At 46.0% G+C, this 15129-nt stretch overlaps 1 protein-coding gene across 1 annotated transcript in view; it reads right to left on the reverse strand.

Annotated features, from left to right (window-relative positions):
* Nucleotides 1-805: 805 nt before the first annotated feature.
* The window catches only part of LOC135555736 (SH3 and cysteine-rich domain-containing protein 2-like), a 52902-nt gene continuing 38578 nt past the window's right edge, over nt 806-15129 (reverse strand). Inside the window, 9 exon segments of the mRNA XM_064988429.1 lie at nt 806-5948; nt 6502-6639; nt 7279-7330; nt 8428-8516; nt 8667-8755; nt 8900-8969; nt 9363-9481; nt 10369-10459; nt 11392-11486. Of these exon segments, the coding sequence (XP_064844501.1) occupies nt 5850-5948; nt 6502-6639; nt 7279-7330; nt 8428-8516; nt 8667-8755; nt 8900-8969; nt 9363-9481; nt 10369-10459; nt 11392-11486 (842 nt within the window). The 3' untranslated portion in view covers nt 806-5849.

Genomic DNA, 15129 nt, shown 5'->3' on the forward strand with positions numbered 1-15129 from the left:
CGTATATTTGCGTTAGTGTGTGTGTGGGTGCCATTAAGTACTGTTTCACTCAGCATGCCTCCCTCCATGCTCTGCTCCTTATACACTAATTAGGTAGATGATGGCTACTACAGGCAGACAAGAGGACACCAAAAGACCCCTGCTACTGTCACACACCTCTGCCAGCGAGGGTGCCCACACCACACATTCACACACACTTATACACACAGGCATGCACACACACATACAAGCACACACACACAATAGAGAAAGGCCAGATTGCAGTCATTGGCAGTCATAGAAGTAGGCCCCATTTCAGTAAAGCTTTTGTTATCCCTATACTTAAACAAGGAGTCTGGAATACCATTGTCTTTTCCAAACCTACTGGATTTCTGCACACTATCCTACCCTGCAAAATGAAGTGTAGAGGTTCTTTCACAAAAGAAAGATATGTGTTGGAGGAGAACACAGTGCAGGTATTGTTGTACTTGTCGTGTATTTGAGGTTTAAAAAGGCTTCTGAAGTTTGGAATTTCCACAAATAGAAGTCAGACTTGATTTTCCCTTGTGAAAAACGTATCAACCCATTTAACAACGACTATTTATTATAATCCACATAATAAATCACATTTCCTGTTGCGGCAGGATTATTTTCCTGCTGTAGCAAACTGGCTCAAATTAAGATCCAACATCTGTAGAGTGGAAGTGAGTGACAATGATGGAGTGAGAGCGAAGAGAGCAAAGAGGACATGATGCTGGTATTACAGAGTAAAGTGGCTAGACGAGGGAGAATGAAAGCAGAGGCAGTTACTCACACAACACCAGAGTTTCATTCGAGGATAAAGATTTTTTTTATTGAGGCATGTGTTCTTCCAGTGATATTAACGAAGGCTATATCCCGCACACACACACACTAAAACATACACTTACTGTGCAGAGCCTTGTCTCCCAGAGCCTTCATCTTGATAGATCATCGTTAGAACTTTCTTACGATGTGTCTTCAGTAGCCGAGTTGTTTTCCCAGAGCCTTCGTTAGTAATGTGGCTCTTAAAAACCTTTGGCAGGCCACTCGTGCCCAAAGTTGCGTCACTTTATTCACAGATCTCTGCTTAACACAGCCTAAACATCTTGATTCTATCTGTCTGACTGTGACAACTTCAAAACGAAGTTAACTACGAATACAAAGTTACCAAAGTATGTGTTACACACGGGTCAAGGACACAATTATGCTTCAAATGAAAAGCGAGATGACTGCTTTAAAAGACACATAGCCTATATAGGCCATGAAGCCTATTTCAATCATACTGAAATGAATGTAATGTTCAATCAATAGAGTTCTATTTTTCCACAAGGCTACTATCTGTACTTTTTTGCCTCAATGTGTTTCATGATGTGTGACAACACTTGCGCAATTAAGTGCCCACTCTGTGATTTAGTGCATTAATATTGAGGAAGCATAATAAGCCTGCATCAATAGCCTATTTGCAGCTATACTGTAGGTGGTAATATCTCATAGGAGGTGACCCATTGTCAGGATTGCCGGATAATTACAATTATAATGTTAATGTAAGACTTGAATGGAGAAAGCTGATTTGAGTGCTGCTTTTATTTTGATCCAGTGTTGACACATGGTCTAACGACGCAAACGTTATGCCTCGCTACATTCTTGTTTGGGAAACACTCTTAAAGGGCGACTGCACTTCCTAATTTGGCCTCGTTTTCGATTTGGTTCGTTAATAAATGCTCGCGGCCATGGCTGAATTCAACGTGAGTTGGTTTCGGGGTGTGGTTTAATGTGGGTGAGTTCACAGGTGGGAATAGTTAGCCAAATTATTTAGCCAATTAGCTTCAGCTGGCTGGTGTGCGATCGGGGCGAAGATTGGTTTGGCGTTGGATAGCCTATCTCTGGGGATGGTTAGGGATGTCATTGAATTACACAATGTAAATGGAACAATACTTTCACGGGCATATTTTGTTGGTTGTCTCAGTAGCTCTTTCATGCAGCCAAATGACCTAGTGGCCTCATGAGTGGAATGTCATTCACATTTTTCACAATTTCATAATTAATCAACATTATACATTTTTTAACTGCTGAAAATCTGGTGATTCTATGTCAAACAGTTTTGTTATATTTCAGTACTCTGTGATGTAAACATAGTGTAATATTGGGATGCAAACTCAAAATGGAATACATTTCAACTATATCTGACATGGTCAAGGTGTCTTCCTATTTTAAAGCCCATAACCATGTGTGTGAGATGTATACTTTGTTTCAAAGTAGATTTTTGAAGACTTCCAAGAAACACTCAGTGTGACCCTGATTTAGCTCACTGCAGTAAAAGGTTAAATGCTTTCAATACTTGTATATACATTTTTACAATTGGTTTGATGTTTTTAAGTCATTCAAATTTGGAGCTATTCACGTTTTAATGTCCCAATATTGTGAAATTTACTGATGGTGCCCAACCTGCCCCACTATGTGAGGAACAAAACACTTTATGACCAAAATTACAGAGGCAGTAGCTCTTTAAAAAATAGGTTTGTGAATAACGATGCATCTGGTAAAATCGTAATGCTCAAGTTACATCGCAACTGGGAAACGAGGCCAGGGCCTGTACACAGAAATGCTACACGAAGAGCGTATCAAACAGGGTCCACAAAGGGTGACAGACTCTCAGTCTACACGAACCCTACCGGAAATGTACATCTTGTGTGAAAATTCGGCAAGGAATAAGTTAACAAACAATTCCTCCAGCTGTATACCCAGTGACTGGGTATAGCTCCTGGTCTGGGACTGTGAGGACCAGAGAAGTCCTTGCTACACATAGGAACACATGGCCCCAGCGGAAGGAAAAAACAATATTCATCACAGTCTGTGACACATCATCCATCCACAGACACAGAGGATATAGACTCAAAGATGATCATATTACCATGCACTATGTGAGGAACAAAACACAAAACAATGGGTGCGTTCGTAAATTCACTCTGCCTGTCTACTCTGATGTCAGAGCACTCTCGTCTGAGTGTGCCAGAGCGCAGAATAACTGATGAATTTACGAACGCTCAACACCCGTTGAATATGGCCCGTGTGAGTAAACGTTGCCAAAGAAAGCATACTTAAATTGTTGCCAGCAGCACAGTTACAGTCACCAACACTCTGGATAACATGAAAACAGCCTAACCAGCTCTGCTAGATCGAGTAAACTGGTCCAAGTGAGGTGCTCTCTCATTTGTTTCTGGAAGTAGCTAGCAAGCTAGCCAACGTTAGCCAGTTAGCTTGGGTACTGGACTGCCTTTATGAGGTCTGAAGGCTCGAATGAAGCCTCCTCCTCGGCCAGCTTGTCCAGTGTGAGCGCTGAACGCTCCGAGAGCGAAATGCTCTGAATTTACGATCAGACAATTGAAGAACGCCCAGAGCGCACTCTGGCACTCCAGATTGAATTTACTAACGCACCCAATATGTTCATCATCATCATACTTCTTTAACTCTCCAGATGGCTTACTGTATATACTGTATTCTTATATTACAGGAAGCGGGAGGGGACATGTTATTAATGCCACCAGTGTGACAGCTACGTGCTGCAACTCAGCAAGTAGATAGATATCTGTCTAAATCAATAAATAATCAATACATTATGGAAACATTGAAATCCAACCCATTATCCTATCATTAAACATGCTTACATCTACATGTACAATACATCAGTCCAGCCACCCTTCCCACTAGCAGCAAAAATGCCCAATAGTGTCAGAGACAGAGGGAAAGAGAGAGGGGAATGGGGAGAGAGAGCGAGAGACTGACATTTGATCAATGTTGAATTGGTCATCCATAGACAAAGAAACCTGCATACAGACACATTGATTTATGATGGTTCTACACCTGGGTCAACCCTACTTCTCTCCATGTCCCTCGCTCCCTGTCCCTCAGACCAGCGGGACCATGTCCGGTTGTCACACTTACAAAGTCTGTTCATGTGGTTTTCCAGCCGACTGGCTCTTGGCTGTTGTTTGTTTACCAGTGGTGGACCAAACAGACGAGCCAAAAGACACGAACACACTTCCCAAGTCTTCCACGGCTCTTCAGTGCCCGTCTGCTAAATTGGCCAGAAAATTGAAACTAATTTAGAGCAGTTAAAAAAATGGTGTTGTTGCTCCATTTGTTTCTTTTTTTAGCAATGGCTCTATTCATAGATGTTTTATACAGTCCAGGCTATTCAGAACAAAAAAACATTGAATTATTTATGTGAGTATTCACCGCCCAAATCTAATTGAATCTCTTGTAATTTTTCATAAATAGAACATAGAAAAACAGATTTTCTGAAGTGTTCGCCAGCTGTACAATAGAATGACGGGGCTTACATCTATGACCTTCTGGAACCTGTCAAGTGCGAGGTCGAATATTAGTGAGTCAGCCGGTGAGTCAGGATCTGAGAGAGAGTGTGTCGAAATAGACCTAGTTTGTCCTGTCCTCTGCTGGCTGTCTGGTCTGACCAGGGTGTACTCTGCCCAGTGTCGCCCGCCTGCCCGCCCATCCGTCCTTGCAGAGCAGTTAAGTTTTGTGCCAGTCTAAATCAAGATGATGTCAAATACCAGCCAAGGGACCAATGTATAGCTGAGAAAGATGGAAGGAGAGAGAGGCGAGAGAAAGAGAGATAGTGAAAGAGAGAATGAAAGAGAGAGAGAAGATGGACCAAACGAAAGGATGAGAGAAAATGCAAGCACCTACACCTACAACCATCACCAGTCTCCTGAACATCTCACTGACACCGGGCATTCAAACAAGTACATCCTTCAGCATGCAATTATCTCCTTCACGGTCACCGCGTAAATGAATTACTATGATCATAGTAGGCGTCCACCTGTGATGATGTCATCAGGAGTGTGACGCTTGTTCTAGTTCATCAGAGAAAGAACAAATGTTTTCTTCCATGCAGTGTCCAGGAACAGGAACTCACACACACAACACAAGTACCTGACTAAGGTGACGTATACTAGTACGAGGTTCTGTTTGCGCCTAGCAGAACTCGGCTAGGTGTGCGCGCACGACTGTGCTCTCATACGCCCTTAAAGACCTTCATTTGAAAACACTAGTTGACCAATTACAGGCGAAAGGGGGTAGACGCCGGCTACCGAACTTCAACTTGCCCCAATACAAAATGTTGTTTGAGTGAACAGACAAAAAAAAAACCTGCCAAACACCAAAACCGACAAAAACAGCACAGATTTTAGTCATTATATATATGCGCGAAATGGAGCGCCACTTTTCGACTGGATATTATGCGACGGCCTTAATCCTGCATTCTTCAGCCTCATGATATCCAGCCACAGAGGACAGTGAAAAAGAACTGGTCAAATCACACACAGAGAGACCAGACTCACCAGACAGAAAATAGTCTCAAAGTTCCTTCCACCCTGAGGGAAGTTACTGGAGTCCACAGCAGCCAGTCCTTCAGTCCTAAAACTCGTACCCCTGTGGTGTGGACTACAGATAAACCCAGTTCACTAATACACAAAAGTACATTACAGCAGGAAAACATGGGGCATTGGGGGCTTAGATAGTTCTCCACAACACCTAGGCCAAACCACTGTGGAAGGGAAACCAACCCTTTCATGTCTGGGTTGTCAGCTACATTGGGGTGGAGGAGACAAGGTCAGCAAGGACAAGGCTGGGGCATCCTCCACATCACCAGGAATTCACAAGCTGAACTGTCAACGCTCCCCACTCAGTTTAGTAGGGAGGTGGGCCTCATGATGGTGGTGTTGGAGGACCTCCGGACTGGCTGGTCCTCCTCAGGCCTTAAAGGGGTGTGTGGGGAGGTTACAGGGTGCTGGACAGAGAGAGACTGGGGGCTGGTGTTGAGACAGAGGTTAGATCTCCTCAATGGATTCAGCAGGGACCAGTCCTCTCTTCTTCCCACTGCTCAGCTTCAGGAAACCCTCATTGTCCTCACTCTTCCCCACACAGATCTGACAGAGAGGGAGAGAGAGGGAGAGACAGAGAGGGAGAGAGAGGGAGAGACAGAGAGAGAGACAGAGAGGGAGAGACAGAGAGAGGAGAGACAGAGAGGGGAGAGAGAGAGACAGAGAAAGAGAGGGGAGAGAGAGAGACAGAGGGAGAGAGAGAGAGAGAGAGACAGAGAGAGAGAGAGACAGACAGAGGGAGAGAGAGAGAGACAGAGAGGGGAGAGAGAGACAGACAGAGGGGAGAGAGAGAGAGAGAGAGAGAGAGAGAGACAGACAGAGGGAGAGAGAGAGAGAGAGAGAGGGGAGAGAGAGACAGAGAAAGAGAGGGGAGAGAGAGAGAGAGACAGAAAGAGAGAGAGAAAGAGACAACGAGAGATTGAGAGAGAGAGAGAGAGAGAGAGGGACAAAAGGAGAGAAAGAGAGGTAGGAAGGCAAAAAGAAACAAGGGTGTATTAGGAAGGTTCAAATAGAAAGGCAGTGGAAGCAGACAAGAAATAGATGGTTTGGCACAACTACAGGGCAAAGGAAGAAAGACGAGACAAAATTAGTCTCTCACCTGATCCTCCTTCACTGGCATGTGTCCCATCCCTCGGCTGGCAGGGACAGGTTGGGTGACCCTCCACACCCTCTCCCCTGGGCGCACCCTCTGAACGAAGTTAGCAGGGAAGAAGCCCACCTTGTCTCCACTCTTTCCCTGTCACACAGATGACACGTAGAGTAAATATGACATACATTCAAATACATTCAGTTCTATATCCACGGAGTTGGGTGTTCACAATTATGTTCTCATTTACTTTGTCTGGATGTGTATGATTTTCAGTGTTTTGTAAACCATCCCATAAAATAGAGACCTGTGCATATGTTTCTGTACCGGAGCTCTATGCTGAGTGACAGGCAGGGAAGGGTTAATACGGAGCCTCGTTCCTCTCTGCCAGAGACTGAACGCAACCATATCCAGAACATTGAGAGTGACTGAAGCTCATTACCGACTCAGTAAAAAGCTCTTTCAGGTCGCATCGCTAGTTAAATTCATTATGTTTCCCTCTTAAAGCGATTTTCAGAGGAAATTATGTTTCTATTTCTGACTGTCTGGATGTTTAGGAGAGGCCAACAATATGGCAGGTGATACAGTTCATACTCACACGCCTAACTAAGGCACGCACGCACACGCACGCAAACACACACACACACACACACACACACACACACACACACACACACACACACACACACACACACACACACACACACACACACACACACACACACACACACACACACACACACACACACACACACACACACACACTGGTGTAGATCATTAATTGCCCACCTTCCACCACTCTTCATTAGAATCATCAGTGACCAGCACCCGATCACCAGGCCTGGGAGAGAGAAAGAAAGACAGAGGAAGATAAGGGATGGGGGCGGGGGGGGGGAGAGAGTACATTAAAGCCAGCATTGAAAAAAAGAGAAGAGACTCACACAGGGATAGTGTGTTCATGATTTCAAACTCTGTGTGGTGTTTCTTTGTACACAGCATGCTACTGTTCACTTGGGATGAACTCCCCTCCCATGACTCAGAGGTGGCGGCTGGTATCCTAGCAGTTAAGAGTGTCGGTCCATAAACCGAAAGGTTGTTGGTTCAATTCCCCGAGCCGACTAGGTGAAAAATCAGTTGATGTGCCCTTGATCAAGGCACTTAACCCTAATTGCTGTGGATAAGAGCGTCTGCCAAATGAATGACATGTAGGTAAGGAACAGGTGACTTTGATTCCTACACACAATAATGATGTTTAAAATAGCAACAATCATTGCATGTGTAACTGACGTAATAGCACCAATGATCGTCCTGGCCTGTCACAATCTCACTCTCTCATTCTCACACACACACACACACACACACACACACACAGACCCGTGAGACACCAGATGGCTGTGAACCATCCCCATGGCGATGTACCTCTTTATTACCTGCACCCACAGCTCTCTTCTCTCCCTAACACACATCCTGACCTTTATACTCTTCTATCTTTCCTCCCTCATCCCTGTCCTTCCTTCCTCCTCCTCTTCCTCTCACTCCCTTCTACCCTCTCCCTGTTCTGCTGGCATTCTTTGCATCTGTTTTGTCTCTCCCTTCCCCCGCCCCCCTGTTTATTCCTCCCTCTCTGTGCTCATGTCTGTTTCAAGCTGTTCTCTCCATCTAGACCCTCCATATTTCTCCTCATCCTTTCATCTCTAATTCATTTTCAGTGTCTTTATCATTCAGCCCCCACCCCACCCCAAAGCGGACAGTGTGTATGTGTGGGCGGTAATTGTCGCTGTGTTTTATAATTAGCAGGCTGCACCTCCTTAATGGTTCCTTCACATTGTCCCTTCTACAGATGGCAAGGATGTTTTAATCTTGAAGAAATGACAGATGCAGTAGAATACCGGGACGGACACACAAACCCACACAAACAGACCCCATTCAATCACTCACTCTAGTCCGAGGTCGTTGTGCTCCTGAGGCAGGAACTTGAAGAGCGCTACATACGTGTGGATGGAGTGAACCTCAATACGCCTGGGAACCTGGATGGACACAGACAGGGAGAAGGAATACAGACGGAAAAACGTTTTAGTTAAATATAGTGTCTCTGAACATAAGGTCAGTTAGCAGGAAGAGGACTGTGTGTGTGTGTGTGTGTGTGTGTGTGTGTGTGTGTGTGTGTGTGTGTGTACCTTCACACTGGTTTCCTCTACAGGCTCCTGGAGCTGCTCGCTGTCCCCACCCTCAGGTTCAGCCTTCTCGTTTTCACACGGAGGCAGATCTGACAGACAAGGAGATGCGTCACTCAGCCTGAACGATCAGGTCAGACAGCAAGCAAAGATGTACATACTCAAGACACACACACACACACACATAAATACACGAGGGCACACACACGCGAACACACACACACACGTGTTCTTACCCCCTGTCTCCTGTGGCATCTCCTCCTCCATGCTGTACTGCCTCTGCTCCCCCTCCTCTCCTCCTTCACCCTGAGAAACAGAGAAAAGAGATGGAAAAAGAGGGAGTTAAGACAAAAAAAGATGGAACAGAGTGAGAGAGGACAAACTCGGGACACATCGAGACACTAAATGTGTTTCTGTAGTTTTCTACGTCAAACCCTTATTTTACCAGGTAAGTTGACCGAGAACAGATTCTCGGGCTCTGAGTCATCCAGATATACTGTAGCTAAGAACGCTAGTTGAAGTGAGGGAGAATTGCTGGTTTTGCTAGAAACACAACCGGACAAGAGAAATAGGTTCCACGTGCAGGTAATGGGAGCATGTGGAGATTGGGTACAGGGTCACATGGAGGTGAAGGCCCCCTCTATAGAGCCACTAATTAACAGGCTGCGTGTCCCCATGGTACAGGTGGTGACGTCATACCTGGCTGTGCGTGGGCGACTCAGACACGCTCCCAAAACTGGAGCGGCTCATCTGTGCCAGGGACGTCCCATAGCGCAGGGCTGCGTAAATAGGGTCCACCCCACGCCCCCGGCCTGCCCCTGAAAACACACACAGATATTTAAACCTTTACAGGAACACACGCACAGACAAGCAGCATCAGAGATTGGGAACTGCCGTCATAACTGACGTTAAGGGAGGCCCAGCCCAGAGCTCTAAATATAGGTGTAATGACCCAGTCCCAGACAGACAGTGACCTACTGAAGATCTGGCAGAGGGCACCAGTGAAGTCCAAGGCTCTTTACAAGTTTGCACATTGTATTTTCAGGAAGTACATTGTCGTTTCAGTGCTCTGTGAGATGAAAGTCAAGCATTAGTGGTAGAGGCTGTATTGAGTTGATGTGTTTTCAGTTTCGGTCAGAGTGAGAATCAGTTGGGACTGGTTCGCTGTTCCAGGTAGAGCTCCATCAATTTAAACCAGTCATTTCCCTGCTCAACAGTCACTGTAATGGCAGTGAGGTGGGCTGTTCTGTACTACCTGATGTGTGTAATGACAGGTGATAATCCCAGCCTGCCCTGGCTCAGACCCAAGGTGAGTCCAAAACAGCACCATATTCCCTTTATAGTGCCAAGGGGATAGGGTCCCATTTTGGAACACAAGCCCCGACGTCAAAGTGACAGACCTGGGGTTATGGTGGTGGGAGGGAGGGGGCAGGTTAACGGAACACTGATGGACGGAAGGAGGAAGGAAACAGGGAAGAAGAAAAGGACAGCAGGTGGAATGAGAGCTGGCCCTTATTCATAAGGATCTATTCTATAGGGTGAAGGACTTTAATCACGTCCACTTCCTCTCAGGGCTAGGATACGACACACACATGCAGATAGACACGTGCAGAATACACACGTCTTCATGCACGACACCCCACACATGGATGCAGATACACAAATCCACACACACACACACATTTTCTTTACTGGGCATGCTCACCTTGGGTGGGCTGCACCTCCTTGACGACAGCCAGCTGTTCGTTAACCAGCATGGGAGAGCTGAAGTTCCGCTTGAAGGCCCCGACCCCAGACTAACACACACAGAGGAAGGAGAATAATATGGATTTTCTGTTTACATTCATTCATTTTTATAGCCTGTAGTTCTGGGTTTTTATTCAGCTAATTTATAGAATTACATTACAGTAATTGAAGTAGAGCGAGAGGACGAGATAGGGCGGACTTAGCAGCAACAGTCTGACCAACAGTTGCCAAAAGTCAATACATGAGTATCCTGCGAGAAGTAATATTGCTAACATCACTGTGTTTTCTCTGGCTTAATTGTAAATCAATTAAACCTGCTGACGGGGTCTCGACACGCGCAACCATGCGCGGGCACACGCACGCACACTCACACACACATCTATCTATCTATCTATCTATCTATCTATCTATCTCTCCATCACACACTCCCTCTCAACTACTCAGTACAGTATTTTCTTCTACATCCAACAGCTCCTGAGTTCCTCAGTGAATTTCAAACAACGTTGTTCAGGGACCTGACTTCCCCTGCATACCAATGACTTCTATCTGGCATCCTTGAAGGGATCAAGAAGGATCATGTGTGGTTTGAAACAGATAGGGAATATTTAGACAGGGAGAATTCAGACATGGGAGCTTCTGCCTTCTACTAGAGGGACCACTCTGACCACTGATTAACAGACCGGTTTCAACAGCATCAGCAGTATCTATGCACACAAAGCTGTACACAAATGCATACACACGCACACACACCTACAAACACTGCTGCATACTCACTGCCCATTCCATATGTGTGCCCATACTGTTAGCAGCTTTTACTGCATACATGGACAGGACCTTGAGAAGCACTGATTCAGCCTTGGGGCCAGTACTGCAGGGGTTGCAGGGGGAGGGGAGTGTGTGTGTGTGTGTGTGTGTGTGTGTGTGTGTGTGTGTGTGTGTGTGTGTGTGTGTCCAGATCTGTAGACCAGGACAGGGGCCATACCTTTCCATTGCAGGGCTGCTGGGACAACTCTGAGGTGCACCACAGGTGAGCACCCATCTTACAGGTTTTACACCGAAGACCCTGTTTAGAGTTACCTACAGAGAGAGAGAGAGAAATAGATAGAGAGAGAGAGACAGAGAAGGGGTCATGAGCAGATGAGCTCCTGCATTTTTCAGCATGTTCTTAAAAAAAGATAGATAACTTTTTTTTTTGTCAGGACCATATACAGGATGCTACCCTCTACAACATAACCTTCACTCCAAATCAAAACTCAAAACCTACAACCTGATTTTGGAATCACCTGGGAGGCTTACAACTATCAAAGATTATTATTCCAAAGCAGGACAGAAAATTCTCTGGAAAACAACCGAAACCTGAAAACACCATCCAAGTGACGAATGTTTAGTCTGAAGCTATATTTTATTTCCAAAAGCCAAGAAGAAAAATACATTACTTTATGAGGACTGAATGCTAAATTAAGGCTGCCAAGCTTGATACAACTTCAATTAGCACTGACGTGTCAAGTGAGAGGTGTCAAAGCCCTTTAGCCCAACAATGGCAGGAGAGTCACACAGTCTACTCCAACCAAATGGAGAGGCCTTAGAAGCTGCCTCCTACTGTTCAGAGGTAATTCAAACACACGACCCTGGGTATGTAAAGAATGTTAAGACACGAAAATAGCACAAAATTAAGCTACTTATGGAAAATCAAGAGACACTTTTTGCTGACAATTATAAAAATGTGAACATCCACAACCTCATCTTCCACACAGACCATCCCCTGGCATGGCACAGTGCTGTATTAGCACACTACCCCTCTGTTAAGAGGGGGGTGTTACCGAGGGGTGGAAACTCAGGATACTAGACAACGAGGACTCTGAGTCAGCTAATATAAATCTCTATAAGTATGCAACAGTATTGCAACAGAAGCTCTCCCTTGAGAAAGAAACCTCCACCCCGAGTGGGTCAGACCAGACCTCTTCATTATATAACCCCACAGATGAGCCACCCCCAGCGGAAAGTCAACCTCCCAGCACAGAGTAAGTACTACTCCCTCATTGAAATGAAGGATAAATTCACCCAGCTGGAGGTAAGGCAGGTGGAGCTGGAACAGCAGGTGATTACACTCCAGTCAGCACAGACCCAGACAACAGTCCAGCACAACAACATCCCCTTAACCAGACCCGGAGAGCTGGAGGTGGAGAGAGACATATCTGCACTCTGGACTGTGGTGAGACAACTTCAACAGGAGAAAGAGCAGGAGCAGGAGCAGAACAGAGCACTAGAGGAGAGGATCAGACTGCTGGAGGAGAGGGTGAGGGGGGTGGCGTGTGATAGAGAACAACCTACTAGAGCGATGGCCACTCCCGCAGAGAAGCCAGCAGAACAGCCCACCTCAGTTCCCGACAAAAGTCTCGACACCACAGCAGAACAGTCCACCCCAGACAGACCCTGACCACGTCTACATCACAGCGGGACAGACAAATGAAGAACCCCAAGCCCAGGGGATCTCACCCCCTCTGAGCACCCCCCCTGTCAGCCACCCTGATAGCGCTCCTGATAACCCCCCCACACCCACTGAGGACATACACAAGACACAGGTTGTACTCCTTATGGACTCAAATGGGAAATATATACAAGGGAAAAAAGTTTTCCCAAACACAGTGTGTCTAAACTCTGGTGTCCAAACACCCAGCGCGCCCTAGACCTTCTGTCTGAGGGCCAACTATGTTCACATAGTTACATAATAATACACACAGGCACAAACGACCTGAGAGCACAGCAGGAAAGGGTGGCCACAGCACTCAAAGGAGTGATTGAAAAAGCTTATTCTACTTTCCCCAATGCACAAGTGGTTACATCCACCCTGCTACCACGAAAAGATTTCCACCCTGATACCATACAGCGGGAAAACGCAAGTATTTCCTGTGACTGTGCCTCAAAACCGAATGTTTACCCGGCCCACCACTCCACCCTGGACTCAAACAGCCTTTATGACCAGGTCCACCTATACAAGGCAGCAGTGCCCACCTTCGCCCGGACCCTCAAGGACATCGATCTCAAACGCAGCCCCAACACTTCACACAGGAGCAACAGATCAATAGACACCCCGCCCAGACCAGCGAGACTCTCCCAGACCTGCGGGACCCCCCCCCCCCCCCGGACCTAGAGGACCCACGCTGAGAGGACCTACATCCAGACCTCATCCACACGCCCAACCCAACCAATCAACACCCCCCCCCCAGTCAACCATGCCCACACCCCATTTAGGCCCCCTCAGATCAGACTTATGCCCCTCCTGCCCACCCCATGCACCCCACCCCCACAAAGAGGGCCTCAACATGGAAGTCACACATACACCCAGGCAGTGAGCAGGCAAACAGGCCCAACCCCCACTCTTACACTAGCCCAAGGCAATGGCATGTACCAGATGCTCAACAGGCTCTGCTCACACTTACTGGCCTGAGGCCAAACCGCATGACCAACATCATTGGACACTTTATGGAACACAAAGCCTTCACTATCTCATCCTGGAATATCCAAGGCCTGAGGCATTTGGCCTAAAGAGCAGGAACCTGGACTTCATCAAAGAAATCAGAAATACAGACATTGTCATCCTACAAGAAACCTGGTATAGAGGAGATGGACCCACTGGTTGCCCTCTAGGTTACAGAGAGCTGGTAGTCCCATCCACCAAACTACCAGGTGTGAAACAGGGAAGGGACTCTGGGGGTATGCTAATTTGGTATAGAGCAGACCTAACTCAGTCCATTAAATTAATCAAAACCGGAACATTCCGGACAAGAACCTGACATCCTCAGCACACAGGGGGACAAACACCTGCCTGGAGGTGACAGCATTCCTTCCCACATATGAGCCCCTAGGCACAACTATGGCAACATAACTAACAAAAAAGGGTCACAACTCCTGCAGCTCTGTCACACGCTGTGTATGTACATAGTCAATGGTAGGCTTCGAGGGGACTCCTATGGTAGGTACAGCTATAGCTCATCTCTTGGCAGTAGTACTGTAGACTACTTTATCACTGACCTCAACCCAGAGTCTCTCAGAACATTCACAGTCAGCCTACTGACTCAACCTATCAGATCACAGCAAAATCACAGTCTACTTGAAAAGAGCAATACTCAATCATGAGGCATCAGAGCCAAAGGAACTCAGTAATATTAAGAAACGCTATAGATGGAAGGAATGTAGTGTGGAAACCTACCAAAAAAACAATTAGGCAACAACAAATTCAATCCCTTTTAGACAATTTCCTGGACAAAATGTTCCACTGTAATAGTGAAGGTGTAAACTTGGCAGTAGAAAATCTAAACAGTAAATTTGACCTCTCAGCATCCCTATCAAATCTAAAAATGTCAAACAGAAAACCGAAGAAAATGAACAACAATGACAAATGGTTTGATGAAGAATGATAAAACCTAAGAAAGAAATTGAGAAACCTGTCCAACCAAAAACATAGAGACCCGGAAAACCTACAACCGTGAGTCTACGCCTTCACTATGGTGAATCACTAAAACAATACAGAAATACACTATGAAAAAAGAAGGAACAGCACATCAGAAATCAGCTCAATGTAATTGAAGAATCCATAGACTCTAACCACTTCTGGGAAAATTGAAAAACATTAAACAAACAGCAACACGAAGAACTATCTATCCAAAATGGAGATGTATGGGTAAACCACTTCTCCAATCTTTTTGGCTCTATAACAAAG

Source organism: Oncorhynchus masou, chromosome 15, assembly GCF_036934945.1.
Source record: "Oncorhynchus masou masou isolate Uvic2021 chromosome 15, UVic_Omas_1.1, whole genome shotgun sequence".
In the NCBI taxonomy this organism is placed as follows: Eukaryota; Metazoa; Chordata; class Actinopteri; order Salmoniformes; family Salmonidae; genus Oncorhynchus; species Oncorhynchus masou.